This window comes from Symphalangus syndactylus, chromosome 16 (assembly GCF_028878055.3).
Source record: "Symphalangus syndactylus isolate Jambi chromosome 16, NHGRI_mSymSyn1-v2.1_pri, whole genome shotgun sequence".
NCBI lineage: Eukaryota > Metazoa > Chordata > Mammalia > Primates > Hylobatidae > Symphalangus > Symphalangus syndactylus.
This window is the reverse complement of record NC_072438.2, coordinates 93,390,259-93,414,963: the sequence shown is the minus strand read 5'-3', so window position 1 is coordinate 93,414,963 and position 24,705 is coordinate 93,390,259. Positions and strand designations below refer to the sequence as shown.

The 24,705-nt window shown below is 37.7% G+C and overlaps 1 protein-coding gene across 1 annotated transcript in view; it reads right to left on the bottom strand.

Annotated features, from left to right (window-relative positions):
* Positions 1 to 24,705, bottom strand: part of SEMA5A (semaphorin 5A) — a 505,802-nt gene that overhangs the window by 195,738 nt on the left and 285,359 nt on the right. The window contains exon 6 of the mRNA XM_055246035.2: positions 3,290 to 3,352. Coding sequence (XP_055102010.1) covers positions 3,290 to 3,352 — 63 coding nt within the window. The remainder of the gene's footprint in view (positions 1 to 3,289; positions 3,353 to 24,705) is intronic.

The following is a 24,705-nucleotide window of genomic DNA, read 5'->3' as shown; positions in this document are numbered from 1 at the left end:
CGAGCTGTACTTCAAAGCAACAGAAGTTATTTAAATGCTCTGTGAATTTATCAATATACTTAATGCAACCTAAAAGAACGTGTGATTTATCTTTCTCAGAGTACATGGTGCTTGACACTCATCTTCATCTGTCTTACTATATTAGTGTTAAAAAATCCATTCACAAACGCAGTTTGAGTCAATTAATAATTACTAAGATTTCCCATTATTTTTAATCCATTAAAACCCAAAGCACGTGAAACATAAAGGTTTGATTTTATTTGAAAATATTTGTTTCCCTCATTTGCTTTCTGTGTATCCAGAAAATTCAATTAAGTATAGTAACAATTGGTCTCCTCTGTGAATCGAGGGTATATTACCTATCGGTCACAAAAGATGGCCTTTTCCTAATAGTTCTCTGGGTTCAATTTACTTAAGTTCTAAGCACCAAACAACCAATGATCATGGCTTAGGGCAAAACGTGGGCTAGTTCTTCTTCAGCAGAAGCAGTTTTTCACCCCAAGTAGAAATAATCTATTAGCAAATGGCAACCACACAGATTCTTTGTAAATTATGGACTTCCAGACTATGAGGAGGACAATCCCCTGGCTACATGATGGAATCTGATGCTTTGCTTTAGTAGGACAAGGAGTACAAGAAGACTGAAGCTCATAGAGGGGAAGGGAGTTAACTGTTAATTTTTAAACGTCTTTGTAACAAATATATACATGTAATCAAGATGAAATATGAGAGGACTCTAGGGAGCATAAAAATCAAAATAAACAATGCAAAAGTGACAAATAAATTTACCATTTTGGAAATTAAAGCAGGGATTCCCAACCAGGTCAATGGCTGGCAATGTGTTTCCTGCCATGTACAGAATAGCTGCCATGTCAAAGAACAATCCGGCTCCAAATATCAATAATGACGAGGATGAGAAACCCTAAATTAAAGTTCACTGCCCTGGTATGGGCTTCTCATGTTCATTCACTCATTCAGTGGAACATCTTTAAACGCTCACTGTGGGCTGGGTGTGTTAAGATCGGACGAGGAAACAGCACTGGGACCTGGGAGAGGGAAGGAGGGTGGGGTCCCTCAGGTCTGGGCTATCAGCTAAACATTTTCAGAACAGACACTGTGACAAGTGTGCATCAACAATGCCTGCTGCTAGGTTGGTCAAATCTGAATAGTGCTTATTGATGTGCCCATAAGATCCGGAAAGAAAGAAAAAGAGGAGATGAAAGAGTTAAAGTACCAGAAGAAAGATAAAGACAAGAAGAAAGAGTTGAGAAAAAGCAAGAGGGAGACCTAGGTCACTGTATTAGTCTGTTCTCACACTGCTAATACCTGAGACTGGGTAATTTTAAAGGAAAGAGGTTTAATGGACTTATAGTTTCACATGACTGGGGAGTCCTCACAATCATAGCAGAAAATGAAGGGGAAGCAAGACACGTCTTAAACGGCAGTTGGCAAAACAGCTTGTGCAGGGGAACTCCCCTTTAAAAACCATCAGATCTTGTGAGACTTATTCAGTATCATGAGAACAGCACAGGGAAGCCCCACCCCCATAATTCAATTACCTTCCCCCAGGTCCCTTCTAGGACACATGGGAATTATGGGAGCTACAATTCAAGATGGAGTTTGGTGGGGACCCAGCCAAACCATATCAGGCATCACACAGAGCACCCCCTGGGAGGCACTGATATCCCCAGGCAAGGCCCACTGCAGGCCTTCAGAGCATGGAAGGGTGGTGCTTGCATCAGTGAATCCTACTAGTTGAAATAAAGAAAGCCATCTTTCCATGCCTCACTTCATGTAAGTCTGACTCTCCAGGTCCCATCTCATTCCTTGGCACAGGTGGTCTTATTTAAAGGACTGTGCTCTGACCAGTGAAGTGGGGCCAAGGGCCGAGCCACACAACCCCCACACTGAGACTCAAACACCACAGGGAGGAAAAAGGAAACTATTTAGAAATCACCTCTTCAAAAGTTCTATACATCATTTCTACAAACTCAACAAGAAGGTTATAGGGGTTCCCGATGTGTGGGCTTTATATTATTTATTTATTTGGGGGAGCATTTGAAGATATCAGATGCGAATGCTTTGACAATTGGAGTACCTTTAAATCTCCTCACATCTCTGATGATTTATCTCAGAGGGCTTTTCTGAGGTTAAATATCTTTCAGAAAATACCCGTCATCAATTCCTGCTTTATTTTCCCCTTGTCTCCAAGTGTTTCCCTAGCTAAGACTGCATTTTCCTCTTTCTCTTCTTCCTACTCCTTTATTTAGGGTTGGGAAACCCCATAACTAAGCTGGCTGACACCTGCCTCAGTGTCTGACTCCCACAGCTATTCAGTTAAAAGGCAGGGAAGCGGACAATGAAATTGGGTAAAATAAGGTACATAACACTCTTTTATAAATACAGAAAGGGGAGGATCTTTTGCCAGTGCTCTCTGCTTTAGGTATATTTTTTTCCCCAGGCTCTTGGTTCTGGGACCAACTTTGCATAGCAAGCCCTCTTTTCTACTCTGTATATAACTGCTGTCTTCTGTAACCCAAAGCATAATTCACCATTGGAAAAGTCTGTGCTCCAATATAATGTAAGAAGATCACTAATAGAATAAGACACAGTGAGCCCGTGCACAAGCTGCAGAAGAATTTCCTCAAGTTGATCATGAATAATTTTCTCAAAGACACATAGTCTTCCCGGAAAGGCAAAGAATCATGCATCTTTTTGAGCCAGACAAACATTTGAAAGAAGCCTGCAACATGTACAATTGCCCAAGAAACACATTTCCAACCTGAGCTATAAACTGTGCATTCTATAGGAATATGAGATGTAGATTTTAGTATTAAAAGAGAGTTTATTATAAAGAATATGTTAAGATAAATTATAAATAATCTATCACAGAAAATATTTTATGCAATAATTTTATTTGTCATATCATTACTTTCTAGATTTAGCTGTAAAGTATGAAAGGAGGAATTTAAAATATTTTAAAAATTCAGGCCCATATTTTTTCCAGTGCTATCAATCAATTAATTTCTTATCTTAGTCTAATGACAGAAAGGGCAAATTAGTTCTGATCTTCTTATGTTCTCAATCCTTTTTGGAAATGATTGATTGCTGGGGTTAATTTTAATTTAGTATTAAAAACTTGAGAATATACTGTATACATATTTCGAATCTTGCTTTTCTCACTTTACATGGCATCATAATCAGGAATACTCTTCATATCAACGTGCTTTATACAGTTTAGAGTTCTTCAAAACAGGGTGATGGCTGCTCATAATTGCATTCTTCTTACCTTTGATTTGCCTTTGCTGTAACAGGCCTTCTTGGTAGCTTCATCACACTCCCATTCCACAGCCTGTAGAAAATACCAAAACAATAGCAGTCATGGTTTTGACTAAATAAAAGGGAAAATATAAACAAGGCAACAAGGCACTGGTAACCAGATTAGGAAATATGGCTGCACCCTGGCACCAACATTTTCACGCTCTTAGGATTTATACCAAATACATGTAATTTAGTCATGGGCTTAGATTTAGCTCTACTATTGAGGCATAAGGACCTTCCCCCTTACTATTTGCTTTTAGGTAGTAATGATGTGCTGTTTAGATCTAGTCGCTGTCAGAAAAGAACAATGAGTTGGTGACTATAGCACTGATGGTAGAAATGATCACTTCCGTGAAACTATAGAATAGACCCAGATGAGGCTTAAAGGAGAGGCCTTGAGCAAGATAATTTAAATATTCATTTTAACATTTATATTTTATTCAAATAATATGTCATTCATCAATATTCATAGATAACGAAGAATGATTTTGCATATCCTTACTACCAAGATACACACCTGTAAATGATAATCAATCAATAGATAGCTCATGCAAAGAACATAGCTAGGATTTTTCCCCAAGAGCAGTCATTTTCATACTGTTATTAGCTCTGACTAAATATTTAGAGCCACAGCTTTTAAATATTTTTTCTGAGAATTTCCGAATCTCACTTATGCTGATGAATTTGCTATGTGTGCTTTCACATCTGATGCTAACTCACAAATGAAATGTGTGATTAGTGAAGAAAACAGACAGGGCTTGTTTTACAGAAAGGATGCCTGCAAACATCCATGGCCTAGCTCTTGTGAATAGTTTTCTGCTCAAACTGAGGCATCTGTGCTTTTTTTTCTCTTTTCCTTCATTGTATAGAGTGTGAACTTTTATAGGGTAAAAATATTTTCTTCATTCTCCACACCTGTTATTACAATTATTATTTCCTATTTTACTATTAAAATTGGATTTCTGAAGGATCTGGGATGTGCGTTAATTCAATCATTAACAGAAAGACATTTTGAGATAGAGACTTTTTTCTGTTAATTTGGACTAATGTCAAATAATAAACTAAACCAAAAGCAACCTAGTGTCGAATCATATGAAGGAAAATAATGGCTTCACCCTTATTTTTTAGTAAGAAATGTTTTCTTTCTAATTATCCAAACTTGGGAGAATAACAAAGTCAGGCTAACACCATTCTCTAATATCTTCTGCCTTCCAAAGAATGTTACATAACAGAGATTAAATCATAAAACACTGCATCTTGTATAATTTATGTTACTTGGCAAATATGAGTCCACAAGAAAAGTATTCTAGAGAGAACCACTTCAGTGTCTTTGAAACCAAAACAATGCTATAACTGTTTTCCCTTGTGCAGACTTGAAGATTTTTGTCAGTGTCAACATTTGATAAGAGAATTTGTTAATTCCTTCTGTGTTGTTTCCTTGTTCATAATGTTTGATGGCAACAATAAAGTCACAGCTAATCAGCATCTGATGCAAACACATGTCTTGAATTCCATACCAGGATGACAAATATTTTCATGAAAAGCAATGACATCTCCAGAGAAAACAGCCTCCCATACAGTTGCATAACTACATCCTATGAAGTACAGATAAAATAAATGAAAATAAATGCGTTGTTGTTCATCTGATTTGACCTTTAGTATATTCCTTTCTTAGATCTCTTTACACTCTGTTTTTTGTAGTTAAGTAGATATCCACGTCTTGGCCTTTACTTAAAACAATATTGGGGATTGATTAAAACAGTATTGAGGATTGAAAGGATATGATATATTCTTTCAGCGGAGTAAACCTCATTATAACTTTGATTGTATATTGCCAGAGGATTTAGTATTACATATCACCAAGAGGAACTGGTGTTATACAATTACTAGGAAAACTATACAGTGAAATACTTTAGATAAAGAGTCATTCTTCACCGTGGCTTTCATTGGTCTAGTGATTTTGTTAAAAGTTAAATAATAATGTTCTCTTCTATAAACATGAAAGCTATAAAGAGAAGGATTAGTCCCAGGGCTAAGGGAGAAGAATATTTACCAAATGCCATCAACATTGTTCAGATCCTGCCGTTGAAATGGCAAACAAACCGCTTCACAAGTCTACCTAATGCCCAAATAGCCTTTGCATTTTCAAGATAAATATTGGCCAAAGATTGAAAGGGAAAATAAGAGAAGAAAGAATGTGAGAGTTTTAAAAAATATTTCATTATTTTTATCCAGCATATACCAAAACATAACAACTGCTCTTACAAGCTTATTAGACCAACGATAAATAGGACAAATCTTACAGATTTTCTGAAGATAGTGATTAGAATGAAAAAAATTAATTTCCTAAGGCATTTTATTACAGCCTCACTACCTTGCCTATAATATTCAAATCCAGAATTAATTAAAGACCATGATTGTATAGGTTTTCTGTTCACTTTCTACCTGAATAGAGAACAGGATAAAGGGAAATTTTATATTAAGAATGGAACTTTACTTACTCCAGAAGACAGCAGGAATATATAGGTATTATTGGATAGCACAGAATTTGAAAAAGAATAGAATGGAGAAAAGTGGCTTTTCCAGATTATACTAGAATGGGATGTTCCAGATGCATCCCATAGCGTCTTCCCATTCACTAGGTCAGCTATACTTTGCCCATTTCATCACTTAACAGATATGAAATTTAAAAAAAAATTCCATCGGAGACAAATAAGAGTATCAATGGACCTCTTCTCTATGCGATCTTATTTCTCACAGTGATCCATTTTTCTGTTTGAAATTAGGCTATTTTTTAATCTGGTCACAACTTCCTTATTCTTCTAGATCCATTCTAATGAACTAAATATGTTTTAATCAAGCCTTCTCTTTCATTTCTCAGTGAAAATTTTTATTCTTTCCTGTATCATGATTATAGAACAAATCTCACTACTGATTTGAGAAGCCACATTTCCACTTGTATTCAACAGACGTTTTTCCACCAACCCAAACCTATCTTTACAATCGTCAAAACAAGTACTAAAGCATTCTGCATTTCAGATCTCAACCCAACATTCATAGTCTCATTTCCTGAGTCTCCCTTTTAAAAATATTTAATTTTTGTCATCTTTTGTCTTTTTCTATTTCAGGATAGCCCAGTAGAGAAAAGAAATATTCCTACTCTATGCTATTCAATACTTTGTCTGCATTATATATTTCAGCAGCAGACATATAGCAGTAATATTGTGATTACTTGAATATTCGAAGATTAGATACAGTAGGCAGTGAGTTTGAAACACCCACATTTTAAAAGACACAACAATTCCTGTTTGTAGTAAATTTTTTTCTGTAAATACATACAAATAATACCTGTACTACTGAACAACTCACAGAAGTTTTGCTTTATGCAAATACATTAATTATCTCCTTTATTTAACAAATATTCATTAAGTACCTATCAAATGGAAGACACTCTTCTATGTGATTGACAGAAGGAAAAACAGACATAGACATACACATCAGATATTAATTTACAATACAGCATAAGTGTATTCCATCAGCCTAGAAAGAATTACGTTAAATCTGAGGAGTCAACAGTGTTCATCTTCATTGTTATAGTAGGCATATGCAAGTTAATCTCAGGTCCTGTGACACACTCTGACTTATAATATCATTAGCTTTCAGGATGTGACAAACATACGAAGAGAGCTACAAAAAAAAAAAAAACAAAAAAAAACAGAAGAGGCTTATGGAAAACCCATTTTATATCTGCATAAATCCTGGGGATGCAACGAAGCCCCCATTGTTTCAAGATACAGCACCCATTGGACCGTGTTGCACACAGACATGCTATGGTTAGGATAAATGGAGCTGTGATCTCAAGAGTAAACCAGACGCAGAAAAGAAAAAGAGATTGGCTCTTTTTATGTATGTGTTACATACATATAAATCCACAGTTCTCAGAAGTATATAAACAAAGCTGTGTATTATCACACTCTACCGCCAGATAAGTTAATTAGATAGGGACCAGCAAAGGCAGACACTTCATAAAATGAAGAGAACAGCATTCTAGGCAAATGGGCTACTACTCTTTCAGCAGATGGCTTTGCTAATTAGATACTGGCAAAAGATAACATTAAAACAAAACTAGTTTAATTACACAACGCCAAAAATTAACAACCACGTGAGGGCTTTCTTTTTTCATATGTTTACATTCATATTCTTATGTCATGTATTCTGCGATGCGCTGGGAAATGTTACATTGCCATGGCAATTATAAACAAATCGTCAGGGTATGCAAGACTATACCTTTGTTCAAAACTGAAACAAATGCAAATGAGTTGGAACTCGAAACAACTGTGATTTGACTCGAATAAAATATCAATCTATAACAGTAACTTTGAGAGAGGACATCTTTGCTAACTATAATACCTTCATGGTCACAGGTGCCAGGGTCACACAAGTGTCACTTGAGCTAGAATGGTGTGCATTGAACGAAAAAAAGCAGTAAATATTTCAGTCATTTTGGATGGACTTGTTCGATGTTCCTCTGCCTTTACTTCTTAGTGGATATTCAATGTGTTTGTTAATTTCTCATATTAATTTTCAGTATGCTTGCATTTCCATCCATGTCAAAACAAGCAAGTACAATTATAACCTCGAAATCAAAAGACTAGCCAAACATCTTATGTTCTCATTGATATGTGGGAGCTAAGCTCTGAGTATGCAAAGGCATAAGAATGATACACTAGACTTTGAGGACTTACGGGGAAGAGTGGGAGGGGGGCAAGGTATAAAAGACAATCAACGTGGTGCAGTTTATACTGCTCGGGTGATGGGTGCACCAGGATCTCACAAATCTCCACTAAAGAACTTATTCTTGTAACCAAATACCTCCTCTACCCCAATAACATATGGGAAAATAAATTTTTTAAAATGATCAATTTCAAAATTTAGAAATTAACTTTAAAAAGACTGGAAGAGCACAAGAGTCATATCATCCCACTATTTTTTGACTCTCATACACTGCCATCATCTAAAATTAGAAGAAATATCTTAACCTTAGAGATACCTATGAAAATGTGTTATAATAATTTTTAAAGCCCTTATGCTAATGCCCAAGATTTTCTTTCACATAATAACACCACATTAACCTTGCATTGATAAGGAACTGCAGAGTGGTGCTCCCAGCCTGTTGAATGCTCACTGGGCATTCTGTTTTCTAATTGGGAGTTGACAGTGTATTCATTCCCTAGAGCTGTTGTGAGAAACTACCACAAACTGGATGGCTTTAAGGACAGAAATTTATTCTTACAGTCTGGAGGTTCATTGTCAGGGTTGACTCCGACTGAAAACTCTGAGGGAGAATCTGTTTGGGCCTCTCTCCCAGCCCCTGGGATCTGCCGCTGATTTGTGGTATAACTTGGCTTACAGGGCATCACTGCAATCTCTGCCTCACTCATCACATGGTGCTCTCCTTGTGTCTTTCTTTGTCCAAATGTTCCTCTTCTTATAAGGACACCGGCCACTGGATTAAGGCTCACTGTAGTACAGCAATGTCCTCATCTTAACTAATGACATCTAGAAAGACTCTTTTTCCAAATAAGGTCATATTCTGAGAATCTGCATGGACATGAGTTTTGGGGGAATACTCTACAACCCAGTACAAACAGCGTGGCATAAGAGATTTGGAGAAACAATTCATAGTCACACATTAGGGTCATTGCTTTGCCAAAAATTAGTTGCCAATTCTTAAGCAAAATAATGGTAACAATTTATTAAATGCGTGAGGTGCTAGCTACAGTGCTAAACGTTTTCTATACACTTACTTCATTTAATGTGAGAGGTACTATTATAATAAGATTTTGGATGAGGACTTTTGGTAAATAACTTGCCATGGGTCCCAAAGTATTAAGTGGCAGCCCCAGGATTGGCGCTTTATAACTTGGATCTGGCGCCTGTTATCTGAACTACTCTCCTGCTATTTAAATTGCCGAATTAAGTGCCCCTTCTTACCTGATTTTTACAGTTTCTTTGTTTTCCACCCCGTAATTCAGAAAAATGTATATCTGAAGCAGAGAAATTTGTGCATGTCTAAGTTCAGAGCTGTTGGCATTCAGTAAATATTAATCAAAAAAGCCATCGATTCCCTTGTCATAGAATGTATTCATGTTTAAAGCCTCTGGGCCCATTCACAGCCTTAGAATTGATTTTAAAAGGACCATGATTTGTCTAATGAAACTCTAAAGTCAAGAAATATGCAGCCAGGGTATGACAAGAATCTTGCATTGGTTTTGTGAAATTAAACATCTTCTGTATAAGAACACAGTTTGTTCTTGACACAGCAGCAATGTCCTGCTTTCAAAATTCAGTCTGAAGACCCATCACTCTTCTACTAAGCCCTCACGGGGCTTCCCACACCTCCTGGTTTAAGAGCCAAAGTCATCTAGAAAATTCTGCCATGTCCAGGTACTTATTTCCTAGTGCCCCCACCCCATTCTTTTATGGGTGGCATGTGTTTCTCAGCATGGTCTCTGAACAAAGCAGACACATTCCCTATGACCTGTGGACCTACTGGCCGCACTACCTGGAATACTTTCCTCCAGATGCCCACCTAGCTAATGCCTGTGCCTCCTATATACCTTTGTTCAAGCGTGAGCTCCTCACTGGACCCTCTGCATCCATATATGTATATGTGAAACTGCCATTTGCCTCCTCCTTTATCACTAGAAAGCAAACTGCACTTGGTCAGGCAGCTTGGCTGCTTGGTACACTTCTGTATCTGCAGCACCTAGGACAGTACCACACATACAAGTACTTAATACCTAGTTGTTAAACAAATGAATGGATGTATTAATAGAATGCCCTACACCCATGCCCTTGAAAGTAGCTCAGTTGTCCTTCTGGAGACCCCTGTAGAATGGACACACGAGGCTTGGCAGCCCTTGAGCTGGTTGGGTGAGCCTACCATGTGTTGCACCTCTGTGGCAAAAACATACCACAAGAATTTCTCTTCCGCACTTCAATTTGCCCTGACACTGGGAAGAAGAATATGAATGCATCCACTCTGGGAAGACGGAAAGGGAAGAATCAGAGCAAAGATTTTACTACTTTTTCAGCAGTAGACAACATTTTTTTAAATAATGTCTTAAGCCTAATCTCAAACAAAAGGAGACAAAAGTAGTACAGTATTCCCCTTGTCTGCAGTTTTACTTCTTGATACCGCGGTCAACTGAAGTTCAAAAGTATGAAATGGAACATTCCAGAAACGAACAATTCCTAAGTTTCAAATAGTGGACCATTCTGAGGAGCATGGTGAAATCTCAAGCCGCCCCGCTCCATCCCGCCTGGGGAAATGAAGGATTCCTTTGTCTAGAGTATTCACATGTCTATGTTCCCTGCCTATTAGTCACTTAGGAGCCCTCTCAGTTGTCAGATCAAAAAAACATAGCACACACAGTGTTCAGTACTATTAGAGGGTTCAGGCATTCTCTGGGGGTCTTGGAACATATTCCCTGTAGATAAGAGAGGGACTACTCTATTATGTCAAAGTCATGCTTAAAGTGCAAAATTATAATACTAAGTCATTAGAAAAATGTGAGGCCAAGTGACTGCTGAGTCATAACACCCTCGGCATCCAAGCATTTCTGTATTTTGTTTTGGTTGCCTGCTTTTGAAAAAAACACAAATTTATAAAAATTAATAGTTATAAATAAGACCACTTTGAATCTCAGTAAGTTTGGAGTATAAATTGAAACGACAGTGGACACCTTATTCCATACTCTGTAATAAACCAGGTAAGCCAAGTAATGTCATAGTAAAAGTTAATTTACTGAGTGAGGGATTCTAAAGTCTTAAAATTCTGTACATGGTATACATTGCTATAAGTGTTTCTTAAATAATGGGATTAAAGCAATATAATACCTCAAATCCCTGAAGCACCTCTAGAATCTGAGGGTTCTTAGTAACACAGTTGGCAAGTCATTGTTTTAAGGAATCAAATTTATCTGACAAGAAATTTTGGGGCTGGACCTGGGGTCAGACAGAGAAAAACAAAGTGATGGAAGATGAGTTCCAATGACCCTACTCCTGAACATGAATGAATCCTGCTGGGATGATCTTTTGAAAGAAGAACATTAGAGAGAGAGAAAAAAAAACAGTATCAAGGACATTATAATATCTGGTATAAAATTTAAAACAATGATTGTCAGACCTTGAAGCATCAAATGACTGGTGCACTTCAAAAATGTTTCTAAGGTAAGGCTCATAAGAGCCTTACTTCTTGGTTGCAGGGTTTTACAGAAATTATTTTCATGGATGCAAGTAGCATTGGTTTAAAAAATGGTGCATCATCAAATTTGTAAGACTAAATGTAGTGGAAAAAACCAAATCACTGGAGGCATGGCTATTTTTATACATGAATTTCCTAAAAGTATTAGTATAAGGAACCCAATTCAAAGTCAATGAAGCAGGGATAAAAGTATTGACATCGGAGTGGATTGACTTCCCAAGAACTGGCTTGCCTAGTTTAATATTTCCCAAATGCATTTGGTGGAAAATTGATTGCATCTAATGTTATATTTCGTCTCTTTTACAACATACAATTATATCTTACATCACATGGATGATGCCATCCAAGAACCACAATATCTGTGTAGTGTTCAACAGAAATGTTTGCTAGCAATTAGATATATCACAAGAATATTAAAATTAGATGTTTTATCTGATGTAACATTTATTCTGCATATGTAGAGATATTCCAAAAGGAATAAGTTGATTATAGAAAGTTATGAAAAATATCACACCAAGCTGAGCTTAGTAAGACTATCTGAAGATTGTATGGGACACCAATATGAGTTCACAAGATAAATTTTTAAACAATATGAGAAGCAGCGTGTTGGCATGGGATTCTCTGTAAAACCTTGACCAACACTAGGGATACACAACTTGATATAATGAAGCCTGCCTTGAAAATATTTTTACAAGGCCAAGTTTGTGGTGTGGCTTTGACCAAATCCTTCTTTCACACACCAGTTAACTACTGACAATAATATTCTAGCACTATAGGTGAAAGTGAAGATTAACCATCCTGGCCCTAAAACAAGAAGAAATTTCAAGTTATATGCCAAGGTTTCATCTGGGAATATAGTTAAAGGGTTCAAAAGGGACTGCAGGTAGCAAGTAAGAAGAAGCACCAATCTTTTTATTTTGAGGCAACATGAAACAGATGTAGAAAACGATGCCAGCAACCACAGCATGAATGCAAATGAAGGCGCAGAAACCATGCAACTCTTTGTTGTTTGGCTTAGAATTTTATTTTACTGATGTGAATGAAATATTTTTATGTTTTCAAAAGGAATATCCCATTTGTGATTTTGTGTGTTAGATTTCTCTTGCTTAAAATGTAAAGCCACCTATATTGGCATCATCGGTTTGAGTCCTATTATTCTGTATTCTGGCTAAATCTTAATGAAGACATTCTGTATGAACTGTCAGCATAATAGCCAATATTGATGTAAATGTATGGGTGTTTGCTTTCAGTTTCTCCATAAATCTTTTCTATTTTTCTAGTCTTCTGAAACTGGCTTCATGAAAACAAACAACACTTCATACCTGATTACTTTGTCTAGAGTTCTGGGTTAATATCTATGCACTAGATTCACTGGAGCACTTACAAAACCCAGATTATAAATGTTTCCTGGGGAATTGTTTTATACTCATGGAACCACTCAGAATTTATTCATTATTCAAGTTAAAAATGCTTGCTTCCTGAGATACATCCTATCAAAGTCAACAAAGATTGACTTTACTTCCAGCTTGAGAACGTATTGATCTATTTTCCAGATCTCAAGATATATGCAAAACCCTCCTTATGAACCTTATTCAGCATTATTTCCATAAGCTTTTGTTTTCAGCTAAAAAAAAAAAACACAAAAATTTGTTTTCTAGTGTAAGTTTGGTAGTCATTGTTTACTCTTATTTTAAATAAAATGTGTAACAGAATAATATACTCTGTTCAAGAAACACATTATTTACTACATTATCACAGTGGTCAATGAGCACTTAGTGAACATGACTGATACATTCATGTCCTAGTTAATATTTAACACTGTCATAACAATGAATATCTGCTTAAACTTATTAAATCAAATAAATAATTTAGCATTAAACAGCAATTGTGTGGTTTTGCCATTTATTTCTCCAAACATTTTTCTCTCTTCTATAATTTGCTCATTTACATGCCAGAGATGTCCTAAAATATTGTCATTACTATTATTAAGACGTTTGATAAGAGCTCCATTTAAGAAAAAAGTCCAAAATCATTTCAAGTGTGAGAATAAGAGTTGGTGAATTTTTAATGTCTGTAATATCTGGGATATTTTGATGGAAAATTGATGCCTTTTGTTATAATGTTATAACAAAATGAAGGGAATATGAGGCACTCCTTCCCTTCCATCTATTTAAATCATTCCTTTTGTTATGTGATTAGCCAGGGTTGGCAACTAATTGCCAAATGTTACAACTTTACTCAATTTCCTACTAAAGGAATTTGATTTTGAAATAAATTAATTGCCTACACCAATTAGGGCCAATTAGGGCCCAGAAACACAAATTTGTGTATATCTGAGGGTAGAGCATTGGAGTAGGATGGATACTGGTCCCTTAAAAGATATCCATCACCATCTCTGCAACCTGTGAAGTTAACTCATATGGCAAAAAAAAAAAAAAAAAAAAAAATGACTGAAGATAATTAAATTAAGGATCTTGAGATAGAGACGTTATTATTCAGGCAGCATCTAGACATCACTGAAAACATTCTAATATAAAGCAGGCAGAGGAAGATGCGGAACATGCAGAGGAGAAGAAAGTGTGACTGTGGAGGCAGAGATAGGGATGAAGGAGCCTCAAGTCAAGGAGGCTGGCAGCCACCCAAAGCCAATAGAGAAAAAGAACAAATTATTTCCCCCAAACTTCTGGAGGGAGTGTGGCCCGGAGGATCCCTTTATTTTAGTCCCATAAGAATTATTTTGGACTCTTAGCCTCCAGACCTGTGAGAGAAGAATATTCTGTTGCCCTAACCCACCAAGTTCATGATAATTTGTCACAGCAGCCATACAAAACTCATACACACATACATACACATGAATTACACACATGAACACAGTCACACTCAAGCGAGTTTAGGAGCATGGGGTGGACGTGTTAACATCTGTGTGTCCATCTACCAAACATCTGGGCCAGGCCCATTGTAGGAAATCAGAACATGTCATCCCAAAATATGCCTTTGTCATGGGATTATTTTGAGCTGATTATTTTGAGAAAGCCTAGACACAGGAGAAGCTCTGAAAACAGAGTAGAAGTTGTCTTTGTGTAAGGTAAGCGTATATCTATAAAGGAAATCTCTGTTTGTAAGGGTGTCTCCCCTACTGTACCAAGAAGAGAAATATGATCCTAGTCAGGAGATAAGTCAATGGAGAAGACACTGACTTAAATGTGCACAACAAACCTTACTGCTGCTAACCATGCCATTTCTGGTCACGTTGCCATTACTTACCTCTCCCACACACCTCTTTCTTTGATCTAGATGAAGATGGTATTTAAGCTTGAATTCTAAGATATCTCTTTGAGAGTGACTCATTTCCCTGGGTATCTCCTGTGTGTGTAAGGCATAAACATATTTTTATAACTTTTTTGTTTTTCTATTGTTAATACGTCTTTTGTTACAAGGGCCCAGCTGAGAATCTAGAAGAGTAGAGGGAAAATTATTTCTTCCTGCCCTACAATATATATGAAAGATGTAGTTGTTGATATCAAAGAGCTCTCGAGGAAAACATGCTGTGATCTTGGGCGTCTTGAAGGGGAACACTCAACCCAGATGTAGGGATCTGGAGATGGACGAAGGAACATTTCTTAGGGAGGTCAAGGCTTGAGCTGGATTTTGAAGCAATTGTTCAGTGAGTGAATAAGTGAAAGAGTAGATGTTCAAGAAAAGCAAATGAATAAGCCGGTGCAAAGGCCTGAAATGGGAAGAAAGGACATCTAAGCTGGAGAACTGGACCCCAGGGGGGGATTGGAGAGGTCTCTGGCTACACGCTGATATGCAGCTCAGGACAGGCCTCCTGAACCATGCTAAGAGAAGTTAGTTCAGATTTATTTTTCATGAGTTGAAGAAAAGCCGTGAATAAAATTTTAAGCAAGATATTGGCATGGTGAGAGATGAGTAGTTGAGAAAGACTTCTCTGTGGGTATGAGAAGACCTGGAATGCAGTGTGGCTGCAGGGGTGAATACAAGGAGAGTGATATAGTGGTCATTGCAGGCAACCAGTAGGTAGGCATTGGGAACCTGAAATTAGCAGGGACAACAGGGATAGAAGAAGGGATGGGTAACCAGCTATTTAGTAGTGGGAAGGGCACTGTCTTTTGATCATGTTGATGTGTGGGTGGACAGCAATAGCACAAGTCTGCCTAATCTGCAGTATGAAACTAATCCCACCCATTCCTTAAGCTGGGTTTGGACTGAATGCCAAACACAATTCTGGACTGCTTTCTTTCCACCCCCATAAGTAACTTTAACCTTAGACAAATAAAACTACCTATACAATCCTGTTTAAAGAAAACATAATAAGACAGTAAATCTCCTTCCAAAATAGCAAAGTAGTTCAAGAAAAAAGACCGAATTCATACAATGTTTCGATCATCACACTTTGAAATCAAACATACTTTAGTTCATTGGTAATACATTTTGGATTTTTAAAACAAATGAAAAACCAACCAAAGAAAATCTTATGAATCACATGAAAGGTACCTTTAAAACTGTAGGAATTCAAAGTAATTCAGTACAAGAACTTCTTTTTCAAAGTAATATAATAATGATTTATTTGTTTGGAATTCTGTGTCCTGAGTCAAGCAATTAAGATGATATAAAAAATGACACAAACATAAATTTCAAAATGAGAGAAAACTTACAACTCTTGACTTCCAAGACATTTAGCAAAGCTAAAGAAGTTGGAATTTGAAAGTGGAAAAACATAAGAAAAATAGACTAAAAAATTAAAATTTTCATATCTATTAGTATTACATTTTTCTTAGATTTTCACATGCTATGGTTTTAATGCTCCACCAAAATTTACATTGAAATTTAATCGCTGTTGTAAGTATTAAGAGGTAAGACCTTTAGGAGACAACTAGGTCTTGAGAGCTCTGTCCTACTAAATGGGACTAATGCCATTGTCTCAGTTAGTTATAACTGGAGTGGGTTTCTGAGAAAAGGATAAGTTTGGGCTAGTGTTCTCCCTCTGTCTCATGAGCTTTCTTCATATGATGCCTTCCATACTAGGATGACTCTAGTCAGAAGCTGGCACCAAACTCTTGGACCTCACAGCCTCCAGAACCATGAGTCAAATAACCTAATATTTTGTATAAATTACCCAGCCTATAGTAGTCTAACAGCAGAACAAGTGCTAGAAATCACATCTGAGAAAAATTCTGAAAAGAGCCATGCTATTAAATGCTGATATTAATTCTGTCTCCAACCTAGAAGAGGGAGGGCATTTCTTCCTTAATCAGCCAAATTTAGAATTCACACTAAAGTTTCAGCTGTACTGTGTCTCAATTATAATTCACAATATCAACAGCAAAAATTCAATGCTATTTTCTAAAAATACTTCAGGTATGACTCTGATTTCTCAAGTTTTGACTATGACTATGAGTCATGACTACGAGTCATGACTACCAACATTTAGATCAGCACTATGAGATTAACCAGCACAAATATGTAAATGTATACAGCAGAAAGCCATCAATCAGTCTGGAGTGGACACAATGTTTCCAAGTGTAACTATGATAGAGGAGCAAAGCAAAAACTGAATCCTGGAATCAGACAATGTGTGACAGTACAACAGCCTAAAAGAGCTGCCGGCAAGACACATTGGGAAAGTTAGTCCAAAGGAGCACATCCATGCTCACAGATGAGAATGAATCAACTCCTGATGGGGAAGATGGCTGGTACTCTTCTGCCCATCATAACTAACTCTACCCTCCCAACAATCTAGGGTATAGGTACCAGTATTACACTCATCTTACACAGTAGGTAGAAAGGAGCTTAACAACTTGCCAAAGATTACTGAGCTTTTAAATGGATGGCCTGGGATTATGAAGTCAGGCCACCCTGGCTCCAGGGTCCACAATCTTAACCCACGTGCGATGGACTCTTCTTTCAGTGAATGAGTTGGCAGGATCTCCCAGATTGCTAATTCCTTCCTGTCTCACCAGAGTTCTATTGACAGATTGAGTTTGTTTGCTTTGAACTTGTCAGACAAAATAAAATGTGATGCTTTTCAAAGGCCCTTGGTGGGAAAGCGGGGAATGAAATGGTTTGGCTGGAGAGATAACACTACTCCACATCTTCACTACTGAGATTTCGACACAGTTGTTATGATTTCAGTGCTGATTTCACACAGTCATAGATTCGAAAGCTTCCCCCTATTCCCACCCTGCAGTCTGAACTCTGAAAGTACATGGAAAACACAAAAGTAAACTTAATTGTGAATAGTCTTATTATTCTGCAATTTTGTGTAATTATCCAAACCCACTTGAAATAATAACAGAGGTCAAGACAAAGAACATGCGTGGATAAACATGGATATTGTTCCATAATCTGACACATTATGTGTGGGTAAAGATCATTACATTATACATAGAAAATTCAAACTGGGTTATATTTCCAAAGTGAATTTATACGTTGAATTAGGAGAATACAGCAAAAACTATCCCACGGAGACATTATACAAGCTGGTAAGCATGGAGGTCAACAAGCCTTGTGTACTGGAGACGGTAGGACAGATCCATCCATTATCCAAGCACAGCCAAGAAAGCGCACTTGAAGTTCCAATCTAAGATTCTAAGATTCCACATTCATCCTTTATGGTAAAAGATGGATTCCAAGTTTCCCATATGGAATATAATGGCCAAGCCCTTTCTCATACAACACAGAGCAGGGACACCCTGGGGAGGTGTGAAGAACCCTGGAAGAGACGAAGTTGAGGGCCTAGTGCACTCTTTCGGTTCTCACCCTTTTGCATGGGCTAGCTCCCTGCTTTCTGACCTGCTCCCTACCAGAACACAGCTCTCCCTCATCCCCAGCCTCATTATCCCCCTACTCGCCTCTGATTGGAGTATCCACCTCATTACAGTCTCCTCAAATGGTCTCAGGGCTGACAATAACACAACAATTTATGGAAGAGCTAAACATTCCTCCCTGTGCTATCACACAGGCAGTGGGTAAGTACTGCATTTTAAATTTAGTGCTTTCTAGGACAATCATACCCCAAAAAAGCTCTAATATGTCTGAAACAAGTAATGCTAACAGAGTTGTCTGCCTCATTTCCTAATGCTTCGAGCTCTTATTAGGCTGAATAATTAAGAAAACTATTTTTTCTTCTTTGTTTTTCCCAGTATGATAACTTTCTTCCATACATGTCTATATAAGCTTTTACTCAAGGACAGCTGATTTAATGGGCTGTGATGATGGATAATTAATCTCTTAATTATTCTCTTAGGATTATTGTAACTGTGAAAATCAAGCCACATACACATACATTCAAACAGCAATTAAAAATATTGAATTGCTTTTTAATTTAGAAATGATTTCTGGTTTTGGAAGCTATCTCTGGCCCCAATATGCTCATCATTTTATTTGCATATTCAAAGACTTTATCAGTCTTTATAACCATTTTGATTGGTCTACCTCCCATGGTATTTTGACAAATATTATTATAATCTGTTAGATTTACGTTCCTACTAATACACTATCCAGGTGACTTAACAAACATATAGTGTTTCATTATCCAATTTTAATAGAACCTATAAAAATACAAATGTAACTAGTCCAAATGTGGTACAAAAACATCTCAAAATCTCACCTTTTCAAGAAACCTGAGTCTGGTTATTACCAAAATAATTCCTTCCTGTGCCATCTACACCAGCCTCTACTTTCCCTTTAAGTAATGATGAGCCTCAAGAGAAAGAAACTCAACAGTAGGAAATAGCTTCTATATTGCCCTTATGTGAATAACAAACAAAATTATTATAGCATGATCATCCTAAGATAAAACAGTTAACTTTGCTCCTCCATGCCTAACACCATTAAGGACATTCCTTGAGGTTCAGTAATGTTTAATATCAATAGATTCACAACATACAAAATAGAAATAGAAACATTATCAACTATATAAAATCACTTGATTGGTTCTCTACCAAGAAAATGCCACAAAACAGGAAGTGTTAACTCTCCAGTAATATTCCTACATAGTCAGTGGAACTTGTAAATGTATTCAACTAATATCTACTGAGCACCTATTATGTAACAGAATTTGGGATATAATATGAGCTTTTCTAAAGCCTGCTGTATTTTAGAAATTCTCAGCCTAGTAAAGGCAAGAGAAAAAAAGTAATTGTAATACAAGTTGAGAAGTAAATGTATATACTGTAAGAACACAGAGAGAAAAACATGTTTGTAGAGAAGATGGAGGATTACAAAGCGATGCCCAGCCCAGCAGCCATCTGAGCAGGAATGAAGGGAAGATAGAAGTTCTTGAGAGATAAGAGAGACGTATGCTTGCTGAAAACAGGTACCAGGATGTGCAAAGTCTGTGAGAAGTGGAAAAACATCTCACATTCATGAAACTGCAAGAAATGTACATGGCTGAATCCCACCAGGAATGGTGAGGAATAAGCAGATCTTGAAGCTGGAAAAAAAGGAAAGGTCAGACCATGGTGTTTCATACATGATATTGTTTGAAAATAGGATTTTTTTTTTTTTTTACACTTAAGAGTTTTAAGCAGTAAGGTAATGTCATAGTTTACATATATTAAGCCATGAACCACAGTAGGAGGCAGGAGGAATGGAGGACACAGAGCATTACAAACAACTGCCCAAGGCCAGAAAGCAAGTAAAGGAGCTAAGATCCAAATGTGATCAGATGTGCAGTTTAGAAGGATGACTTGAGGAAAAAGTGATAGAATGTATGTGAGGATAGAATACAAGTAATAAAAGAAGATTAGCTAGTTTCAGCCCATGGTGATAAGGCAACGAGGCTGAATTCAATAAGCCTGAATAGGCTGAATCAATTGTAAGTTGTAGACTAGACAGAACAGTATAGGTACACATTTAGGGACCATCAATGAGAATGGGGAACCAGCAAAGGCATCCATTGCTCTGAACAAAAGGTTATGAATGTGATCTCTGAGGTCAGTTTAAAGAGCTCCATCCAAATAATGATAGTATGAAAAACTATTCTACTGTTCAGGAAAGAAGTTAGTTTGGAGGTAAAGACAAAATATTCCTTATCTTGATTTTTGTATGTCTTTGCATGGGAACAAAGGAGATACAGTGATGTAAGTGTGGCTCAGATGTTTTGTTTATTTTGACTTTTGTTCTTTTGAGGGGAAAGGAATGGAACAAGAAGTCACTTACAATTGCTCACACAATCATCCATCTGCATTTGTCATAGCTGGTCAACATGCAGGGTCCACACCAAGGTGCTGACCACATTATGGGTATGATTAAGGATGAGGACCCTCGTGTGAAATAGCTTTGTTGAGCATGAGAAACAATGTACCCTAACACAAAGTCATATGACTTGATCACCATGATGTGGGGACCACAACAATTCACTACAGCTCATTTTCCTAAAGAACAGAACAAAGTATCCATTATAGCATTTGTCAATTTAAACATTCCTTCTGGGACCACCTTTCTGCCATGGCTCATCCTGTCTGGGTTTTCTTCCTCATCACTAGCTGCTCCTTCTCAGTCTCCTTTAGCAGACTGAGCTGTGTTTCCTCCAATGGTGGCATGGCCCTGGCATCTGCTTAGGATTCTTCACTTTCCACTCTACCTTCCTCCCTGGGTAACATTCCCTTGTTTTATGACATAAACACCATCAGTACAACACACTTGCATTCCTGTCCATTACTGGAAAGTATTAATTCTTCCATCTCTCTCCTGGGTATATTCCTTGGCATATCCAAAAGCATCTCAAACATAATACATGCAAATCACCAGCTATGATCCCTCTCTGCCTCCCAACTTTCTTCTCCCGTAGTGTTGCCCATATCACTACCCACTTAGTTGCTCTGGTCAAAGGTATACAAGTCATCCTTGAGTCTTCTTGTTTCCTCACTGCCAATATCCAATCCACCAACAAATCACGTTGACTGTAATTGATAAATAAAACATTCCAAATGCGTCCATTTCTCTACCAGTATCTCTTGCCTAAATTCTAATGCAATTTCCTAATGGATGTCCTTCCTCTAACTTTACCCCATTATAACCCTTTCCTCCACAACTCACCCAAAAGTATCTTTTTAATAAGAAAAATAGATGATGTTTAATACCTTCAAGTGGCTTGCCATTTAGGTACCTAAAACACAATTCACAGCCTTGGGCCTGGTTCACAAAGCTTGAGGAGTTTCTGCCCCCAATTCTCTGACCCCATGTGTCACCATTCCTCTACTCCTTGAGCCCTGTGATCCAGCAACTCTAAACCTCTGTAGGTTCCTTTAGCCTTATCCATTGTTCCCTCTTCCAAACCTTTATATTCACTGAGATCTCTTTCCCCAAGGTGCTTTCCCTCACCTGTGCCTGACTCCTCATTGTTCAGATATTGACTCAACTGCCATTCTATAAGAGTAGACCATTCTTTGCCAGCCTATCTATAAGAATTTCATAAATACTTTCTATCACATCACTGCATTTGAGTTCTTGGCAGCACACTTACCACTTTCTAACACTTTTCCTAACTATTAATTGATTAAATGTCTCCTCCAACTATAATAACACTGCTAAGAGAAGTCCTTCCCTTGGTTCAACACTTTATTTCCTGTACTTGGAAGTCTGACTGCCCCATAGGAGATCCTGATTAAATATGCTGAAGGAAGGAATAATCTAGGAGTTTGAAATGAGTTTACTTTTAGAAACTTCTGTCTGAAGGTAGGAATTTCAAGGCGAGAGCCTCATGACATTTGTCATCAGGTGAACCTGGTTTTAAGAGCATAAGTTCAAGATTAGCATGAAGACTGAAAAAATCAGTTCGCATTTAGTTCTCAAATTCATCTTGCATGTCTATGTGATGTGAATAATAATCTCTGACCTTCTTGGTTCATAAAATTGTTGTGAGATTTAATGAGATAGTTATAGAGGCACTGTATAAACTCAGGCAAAGTAATTTAGTAGAAATAGTTGGGTCTGTAATCTTCTGTCTGCATCACCAACTGGAGAGCTTATTCATGGCATGGAGGAATTTGCTGGTACACTGAGTGAGTGTGGCTTAACTGGGGTGGTGGGAGTTGCCACCTGGCCCTTGAAGAGTTTTGCATCTGGCAATAATCCAGAGAATGACTCCACTGTGAGGTAATAAACACAGAGAAAATTCTTTACCTATCATCTCTATGACCTTCTCATAGCATCTTGTATTGGAGACATTTCAATTGTTCCTTGGATGGAAAGTAGCTCACCTTTCACTGTCAGCAGGACACATGGTATATATGCCATTACATTGGGAAATGGCTGCACAACTATTCTAAATGGAAAAGTAAAGCTCTATACATCTGTATACTACCCACATAGATTTTTTTTTCCATTCTACATTAAATGTCACTGAAAGTAGATCAAATGAAATGCAAGCTCCCATGTCATCCTGGAAAATGTCCATGAAAACAGTCAGCTTCAAAACAAAATGTGTGGTTTAAACTAGGAACTGAGATTCTATTTTGCCCTAAAAAAAATTATAATTTCTCCTGACAGATGAGGTCAGTGAATAATGTTTAAAATAGATGACACCCCCTCACTTCTTACTCTTCCCCTTGGTCATAAGGCACCACTAGTGGTTCAGTACTCCCAGCATTACAACCACCATTACATGCATTATGGTGGTGGTCAGGGCTTGCAGATGTTTTATTACAACTATACCAAGAGGCATCCATGGGAGGGTTCAGCAAAGCCCAGGAACAGGGTACACAGTGGGGTGCAGGCCAAGTCAGCCCCTAGACAGCTCTGTACGCAGCAACTGAGGCCTCAGAAGGCAGAGAGAAGCCAAGTAAAGGGCAAGGAGGGTGTTAGGGTGTTTTGTTTCCTTCCTTCAAGGCTGTAGATGATACCACTACACCCTACAACTAGCTGCCAGCACCCAGTGCAAACAGGCTGAGATTTTGACCTGCTGAATACACATTCGGACTGAATACTGAAAACTCGCTGAGAAGAAACACTAGGGGGAAGAACTGTCAAATGGCATGGCATATTACTAACATAAAAAAAGAAGAATTCCCGTTGATTTGACAAGAATATCAAGAGAAGTCATAAGCCTTACCATCGCCCCTTCAAATAGGTTATCAAATGCTAGCTTGAGTCCTAACTCTATATTTTCATGTAAGTTCTTAAATTAAAAGGCTCAGGGAACCAAAATTTTACTATGCAATGAACATCTTGGCTATTGGGTTACAAACGAATTGATCAAACTTACTTTGTCTTGGGATTGGATTTAGGTTACCTATTGAAGACTGGTAGCCAACCAGGCATGTTGTCTTTCAGTGAGGTGGCAAAAGACCACAGGCCTATCTCTTATTCTGTCTTCTCCACTCGCAGGCTCAAATGCCAAGGCCTCAATGCACCGGGTCTCTCTCTCTCCTTATGTGTACAAGACAATGGAAGAAGTCTTGCCCTAATCATCCTTAGGTTATCCAGGGGTACGAAGAGCTGGGCTAAATCCTGGCGATGAGATTTAGTCAAGTCTTTTTATTTCCCTATCCCTCATTTTTCCTCATTGCTTACTGGATATAATAAAGATAGCAACCTCAAAGGGTCTTGGTGAGTATTAAGGAGTGCTTACAAATAGCATTTAATCCAGTGTCTGTACATAGTAAGCCTGTGATATTGTTAACTACATAATTACTTCCACTATTATTTGTCTTCTTTTCTTTCTTTTTTTTTTTTTTTTTCCTGAGATGGAGTTTTGCTCTTATAGCCCAGGCTAGAGTGCAATGTCATGACCTCTGCTCACTGGAACCTCTGCCTCCTGGGTTCAAGCGTTCAAGCGATTCTCATGCCTCAGCCTCTCAAGTACCTGGGACCACAGGGGCCTGCCACCACACCTGGCTAATTTTGTATTTTTGGTAGAGGTGGGGTTTCACCATGTTGGCGAGGTTAGTCTGGAACTCCTGACCTCAGGTGATCTGCTTGCCTTGGCCTCCTAAAGTGCTGGGATTACAGGCATGAGCCACCAGGGCCGGCCCCATTATTTTTTACAAAAAGCCTTTTTAATCCCATTCCAATTCTTTTGTTATCTGCCTTTCACTTGGAAATACAGCTAATGGAAGGGAGAAATGCAAACCGCTCCTGGGCAAAATTTG